The sequence below is a fragment of the Oncorhynchus mykiss genome, chromosome 13 (genome assembly GCF_057628025.1).
Source record: "Oncorhynchus mykiss isolate SJ-2025 chromosome 13, ASM5762802v1, whole genome shotgun sequence".
NCBI lineage: Eukaryota > Metazoa > Chordata > Actinopteri > Salmoniformes > Salmonidae > Oncorhynchus > Oncorhynchus mykiss.
Genome location: NC_143034.1, coordinates 71,649,391 through 71,656,754, shown reverse-complemented (window position 1 = coordinate 71,656,754; position 7,364 = coordinate 71,649,391). Strand labels below are relative to the sequence as shown.

Here is a 7,364-nt window from a genome sequence, read left to right as displayed (position 1 = left end):
CTATAGGACAGTAGCTCTCCAGGAAGATATCACCTCACTAATTAACTCTGTGGTTAATTACTTAATCGTGCCATTGTTACACATTTCATATATTGGTCTCATTACTTCTAATTAACATAAATAAAACCCTCACATACAATACCCTAATTATATTATAACAGTGTACTTTATCATAAAATAGTTTATTCATATTGACTCCATAATATAGTGTTTAATAACCCTTTCTCATCCACCTACACTCAGAAAATGAAGAGAGAGTCCCTATTGGGCCACAGATCGATGCCATGTTAACATGGAAAAGGGAGAAATTCAAAATCAAAGCCGTCGTCATGGCAACGGCCCCTGCCAGATTCCACCAATCAATGGAGTCCGCAAGGCGATGTGAGAGGCGCCAGGCGGGGAAAAAAGGCCAGGCGTCCTACATAAAGAGTCCGGGACGGGGAGTCAGGGCGCCACAACTGGGCAACCCACCTCTTGCACACACTCACACAAAGACATTAAGCACTAAGGGGAAGACGGAAAGAGTGAAACGAAGAAAAAGAAGGAACAGAGAAGAGAGAGAGAGAGAGAGGGAATATATATGACTAGATATGGCACACACCTATGAAGGAGGAATCCGGGTCTATCTGGGAACCCTGTTCGTGGCTCTTTGCTTCCACCCCATCTCCGTTGGAGGAGGTAAGGTGACTGTGTGACAGACTGCTCTGCATAGTGATCAACTGTTTAGCTTGTCTATTTGAGTCACTCTTTCCTCTCTCACTACAGTACATCAACAACATCCGTTTGATTTCCTATTCTATTTACATTTCTTATCCTACAGAAGGGTAGGAAAGAGATACAACTCTGTTTTAGAGGAATATCATGTCCAAACCATCTATTGAGCTACACAATCAATGTTAAATATTTTAGGATGATTTGGACTTGAAGCGTTGTCCCCAACACTCAGTGGGTTGAGGAAACGCTGGTGGGACACGTTGCATGTGGGTTGCTCTCTTTAAGCCCAGAGGCACTAGGTTGAGTATTGGAATAGCAGCATTGTCCCCCCCCCCAGTTCACTTTCCCACATCCTATCTCTGTTTGTCTGTGATGTTTTGCAGGGAGAGCCTGAGATGTTTGTTTTTGTGTGGCCTTTGTGAGTCACAATCGATGAGGATGCTATTTTAGAGACTGAAGAAAATGCTCTTTCCTATATTGAAGGACTTGACCGGGGAAGCATCAATTGAATTACACTTTATTTCAGGCTATAACACCTTCCTCTTGCATGGCAGTTTTTTCCTCATGCGTTTTGTGTGCTCTTCTTGTGTACTCATACACATGCATTTCTATGTTTAATTTAGGGGATTCAACCCACCAGCTTCTAAAAATCACTGTGCTTGACTAGAGGAGAAAATCCGTAATCTTTTATTAATAACATCCTCCTCAGCTGTATCAATTCCCCTGAAGTTCTCACTTCAATCTATTGCAATGAATTCACCCCGGCATTTTAAAGGAAACAAATGGAATGCTTGATTGCAGCACATTTAAACTAGGAAGTAATTAGCCGGAACAAATCAATCACAATTCACGTCACAATTAAATGGCATGTTTACCTATCACAATTAATATGCTTGCAAAAGACAAATTGAACTTCAGAAGTCCAATTTTGTTTGAGCTGGGTGAATGACACAAATTACACAAATGCAAAATGCGAATGTCAAAGTTATTTGTCAATGGCCCACAAGCATCAGCTGCCGTCAGGGAGATGTAGGGTATAGGCTAGTTGTGTCTAATGAACTGAACAAAGGTTGCTTTGAAGTGGAGGTGCATGATTAGCCGACAGTGGTGACATGAAGACTGGGGGGTGAGGCAGCTAAGGGAGTGGAGGGGGGGCATGAGTCTTTCTCCCCCTGTGTCTCATTAAACCTACAGTAACAGGAGGAAGCAGCTGGTGTCAATGGAGGCAGAGGAAGGAGAGCGTTAAAGAGAGTGAGCGTGCAGCTTGTCGTGCTGAGACCTTCTTTCATGTGACTCTACAGTGTGCATGTGCCACTTGTGTTCATCCTCAAGAAGACCCTGTAGTGAAGAAGGAGACATCTTGTGTTCAACCTCACAGGGACCCTGTAGTGAAGAAGGAGAGATCTTGTGCTCAACCTCACAGGGACCCTGTAGTGAAGAAGGAGACATCTTGTGTTCAACCTCACAGGGACCCTGTAGTGAAGAAGGAGACATCTTGTGCTCAACCTCACAGGGACCCTGTAGTGAAGAAGGAGACATCTTGTGTTCAACCTCACAGGAACCCTGTAGCGTTAGTAATACATCTAATTAATACTACTTTTACCAGCAGTGTAGGTGTGTGCAGTAGTTAACCATTTAACCATTTACGTCCTGAATGGCTGGGTGCTCACCCCCAGTGATGCACTGGGCCGTCCGTACCACCCTCTGTAGGGCCTTCCGGATGAGGGGGTTGCAGTTGCCATACCAGACGGTGATACAACCAGTCAGGATGCTCTCGATGATGCAGCTGTAAAAGTTCCTAAGGATCTGAGGCGCCATGCCAAATCGTATCAGCCTCCTGAGGGAGAAGAGGCACGACTGTGCTGGTGTGAGAGGATCATGTTAAGTCCTCAGTGATGTAGACACCGAGCAATTTAATTCAGTCTATTCATGTAATAATCTGCAAATATGGATTTAAAAACTTTAAAAAGTAGTTTAGTCAGGGGATAAAAAAATGTTTTCGACATGTCTGGTGCTTATACAGCATAGCCTAGGCATAATTATACTTAAAGACAAGTAGCCCATTGGTTTCATAGCCTACACTATTACCATCCATTATTATCTGTCTATTAACAATGTGTTTTACACTCCAAGATGCTGACCCTAAACCCAAACCACGGGTAGGATTTCCCCATTAGCGACTAGGTCAGTCACTTTTCTACTGCAGACGAACTCAGCAACTCTTCAAGTTAAGGGCTGTTTATCTCATCACTGCACTGTTAATTAAGCTTTTGAAGGAGAGAGTGTAGAGTGTTAAGGCTGGTAGACAGCTTGTCATAATTAATGATTGGTTAGCGGTTGTAATTCAACCGGTGTTGATTGGCAGAAGGCTCAACTGTCAACTCAACATTCAGTGTCGAAGTGAGTGATGACTGGAGAAGAAGGGCTCTATCTCAATTTGTCTTTCCGCAATTCCTCACATCCTTCACAACAGTAATGGAGGAGAAGGTCCAAGGGGAGGATACCATATAGAATAGAGAGAACGGTGAATAGAATGAGGTTGTGAGGAATCGAGGACAGATGAATTGAGAAAGAGGTGTTTTCACTTGCAGTTGACCCGGTGTTGAATGGGATCCCTTCATCTTCTCTTCCTGCAGCCGCGCTGAAGCAGGAGGTGGCGCTGGAGAATGGCGCCACAACGCTGAATCACTCCATGGCAATGGTGCAGCGCATGGAAGGTCTTCTGGCCCAAGGCAACGGCAGTGATGTGGCCCTCCGCGTGCAGACGGTCAACACGGATGAGGTGAAGGTGATCCAGGCGCACACGCTGGTGCTCTCGCTGCAGAGCGAGGTGTTTGAGGAGCTGCTGCTCAGCCACAACACCAGCACCTTGGTCCTGAGAGAGCCTGCCGACTGTGCTGCTGTCTTTGACAAGTTCATCAGGTGAGGGGACTGGGGGGGGTAGAATCAGTGTACACCTCAAGAGGATAGGGGAGGAACAGAAATGGGCTAGTGGTGTTTCATGTTTTTATTTTAAAAAGTGACCTCCTTTCAAGTTCAGTAATGACTGCCAATGTTTCTGCAGAACGATCTAGCCTTGTTTTATCTCTGCAGGTACCTCTACTGCGGTGACATCTCTGTGCGCTTGGACCAGGCAATCCCTCTGCACAAGCTGGCTAGCAAGTACCGTGTGTGGAGCCTCCAGCAGGGCCTGAGCCAGTACATGACAGGGCACCTGTCCAGCGACTCCCCGACCGGCCACGTGGTTGGCTGGTACCAGTATGCCATGCAGATCGGCGACGCCAACCTGAGGGACAGCTGCCTCCAGTACCTCTCCTGGAACCTGTCGTCGGTGTTGCAGAGCGGCGAGTGGGGCTCCATCAGCGACGACCTGCTGCTGTCCCTGATGCAGCGCTCCGACCTCATCCTGCAGAGCGAGCTGGAGCTCTACGAGGCCCTGGAAGCCTGGATCGGCCAGAACCAGCCGGCAGGCCTAACGGTGGAGAATGCCCTGAGGCAGGTGCGCTACGGCATGATCCCCCCACAGCACCTGTTCCGTCTGCAGAAGCAGTCACCAGTCATGCTGAAATACTACGAGTCCATCCGTGACCTGCTCTTCCTGGCCTTCCAGTTCCACTCGGCCTCGCCTGTCCAGCTGGCCAAATACTTTGACGTCAACTGCAGCATATTCACGCCACGCAACTACCTGTCACCGTCCTGGGGCTCTCCGTGGGTCATCAATAACCCCACGCGCGACGACCGCAGCTTCAGCTTCCAGACCCAGCTGGGCCCCAGCGGCAGCGACGCCAGCAAGCGGGTGACCTGGAACGGCCTGTTCTCTCCGCGCTGGCTCCCGCTCAGCGTGCGCTCCGCCTATACAAACGAGATGCAGGCCACACGCACTGACGCCGGTCGTCCTCGCATCATCGTCACCCCAGCCACTTCCAGCCCCGACTTCGCGGGTGTGAGCTTCCAGAAGACGGTGATCGTGACGGCGAGGCAGGGGGGTAAAATGGTGGTTCGTCACGTCTACAACTTCCACCAGAGCACTGAGGAGGCCGGGGATTTCCTGGTGGAAGCCGACCTTCACCGCCGGGCGTCTGAATACCTCATCGACAGCTCCCTCTACCTGCACGTCGTGGTAAAGCCCCTTTACCACAGCCTCATCGTTGCCAGGAAATAGGCCAAGAGGTTGTTGTTGCCTTAGTAACCAACGGTTCCCATTAGATGGTCAAGTTGCAGAAGTAAAAATTGGCTATATCATAAAAAAATGATGAAAACAAAACATTTGCTTTTTGGTCTTAATTTAAGGTACACGGCATAAGGTTTGCAGTGTGGTTGAGGTTATATTTCAAGAACAGAAATTGTAGAAATAGTCTGGGTGTATGACTTTGGAACTTGCCCAGACAGTGATGACCGTAGCCAACCGCCCTCCCTGCAGAGTCCCCCCCCTAGCCTGCAGACAAAGTCACACATGCACACACTCATATCACAACTCCTGTTTATTGGCCTGGTACTGGGCACCTCTGTTCTACATAAGGTAATGGTACTTTTTACAGTAGTGGTTAAGTTTGTCTCCAAACTGTTTTAGCTCTGAAAAGAGGTGTATGGAGCCAACTGTAACTGTACTGCATCTATTAAAGAAGTCAATGAAAGAGTTACAGATAATAACAGTTCCTCCACATTGTCCCTCCCCACAAATCGTACACACATGGTAGGGGCAAACACGACTGCACTGTATTTGTTTGAGATATGATTATGTCAATAGTTGGATATTTCCTTGATTGCCCCTGATTAGAGGAAAGGCACATTCTTTATGACATATTTAACTGTATGATGTTAACTGCATCGCTATAGGATACTACTAGTAAATCAAAGTGTCAGTTATTGGTATTGTTTCCATGAGCTGAACTCTCACTTTGTTGGTGCTAACCAAACCTCACAGGATCAAGTGAAGCTTCTTTCGTCGCTTTGCACACTGCCAACACCATAAGTACAGGCCATTTTAAAAGCATGCATTCATACCACCATTAGTCACAATCACACACATACGTTTACAGGCCTAAATGTTATAGCCATGCTGATACTCAGTGACTGGACAATTCCTATACCAGAGTTTCTCTAGAAGCCATTTTGCTGTTGCCCTACTCTTTTGCAATTGAGGAGCATTTCTATTGAATCTTTAAGCCAACCTGCAGTATTAGTGCTATTAGAAGGATTGTGTAGTTGTGAGTAGTACTTATATAATGAATTATGCACAGACCTATGGACGACATTGTTGGTCTAAATTATACTTCCGGGTCTTTAGAATGTTACTGGTTCATGTAGCTACCATATCTCTCTATGTCCTCTTCCTATATCCTGAATAAAATGTTATTTTACCCCGTCTGTAATTGGTCTGTTTACTTGATTCACCCTAATATGCAGAACACAATGTGATACAGAGCACAATTGTGACTTAAGCCTAATTTCTATCGTACATATGCAACAAAGTAATGCAAACACAAAATGGCAACCCTGCAAACTGGCATCACATTTATAATCGTGGGGCTGCAGACGTGTGTGTGTTTTTGCTACTCAACAAAACAGCATTTCAATTTTTCATAGCTATTTGTAGCTCTTGTATTTTATAGTACTGTAGGTATGGTATAAATTAAACTTTAATCAAAAACAAACAAGGTAGGCCTATCAAAATGAATTTCACATGCCTTGTATTTATTTTATTTATTTCACCTTTATTTAACCAGGTAGGCAAGTTGAGAACAAGTTCTCATTTACAATTGCGACCTGGCCAAGACAAAGCAAAGCAGTTCGACACATACAACGACACAGAGTTACACATGGAGTAAAACAAACATACAGTCAATAATACAGTAGAAACAAGTCTATATACGAGGCAAAAAAAGGCCATGGTGGCAAAGTAAATACAATATAGCAAGTCAAACACTGGAATGGTAGATTTGCAGTGGAAGAATGTGCAAAGTAGAAATAATGGGGTGCAAAGGAGCAAAATAAATAAATAAATAAAATAAATACAGTAGGGAAAGAGGTAGTTGTTTGGGCAAAATTATAGGTGGGCTATGTACAGGTGCAGTAATCTGTGAGCTGCTCTGACAGCTGGTGCTTCAAGCTAGTGAGGGAGATAAGTGTTTCCAGTTTCAGAGATGTGTGTATGGGGATATCTCCCTGAAATCAAAATGCTTTGAAGCCATTGAAAACCACAAATTGTACAATGGCATTCTTAGAATTTATATATATATTTTTCAATTATGATTGTTGTGACCATGGACGGGTCTTGGACATGTCCACGCTTGTTGGCAATGACTACATATCCCACAACTATGTACAACACAGGGAGGAAAAACGTCATAACGCATTTGACGCTCGAGCTTTCAGATGTCAGATTGATCGAGTTCGTTTTGCATAGCCCGGTGCCCCGGATAAACAGGGTTGACTCATTTTAGACCATTCCATTGGTCCTGAATAAAAATCTCCACACATCCGGAGCACCGGGCTATGAAAAACTAATCCGACCACTTCTTCGCTGTCTAAAAAGTGTACAGTTTGGTAATGTAACGTTATCGAGTTAAATTCATATGTGCTTTCGGTTTATAACTTCTTTTTTTTAACTAGAAGCCCTGCGACACGGAGACAAACTAACGCAACATGCA

General features: G+C 45.3%; 1 protein-coding gene across 2 annotated transcripts; it reads left to right on the top strand.

Moving 5' to 3' along the window:
* The first annotated feature begins 347 nt into the window (after positions 1-347).
* On the top strand, positions 348-6,081 carry LOC110485279 (BTB/POZ domain-containing protein 17-like). 2 transcript variants are annotated; one of them, XM_036939231.2, is made up of 3 exons: positions 348-678; positions 3,351-3,636; positions 3,808-6,081. In XM_036939231.2, exons 1-3 carry the CDS (start codon positions 591-593, stop codon positions 4,874-4,876), a joined length of 1,443 nt encoding a protein of 480 aa, XP_036795126.2. In that variant the 5' UTR covers positions 348-590; the 3' UTR covers positions 4,877-6,081. The 2 variants fall into 2 exon arrangements, with proteins under 2 accessions (XP_036795126.2, XP_036795125.2); XM_036939230.2 differs by having other exon boundaries at positions 423-678; positions 3,306-3,636.
* The last annotated feature ends 1,283 nt before the right edge of the window (positions 6,082-7,364 follow it).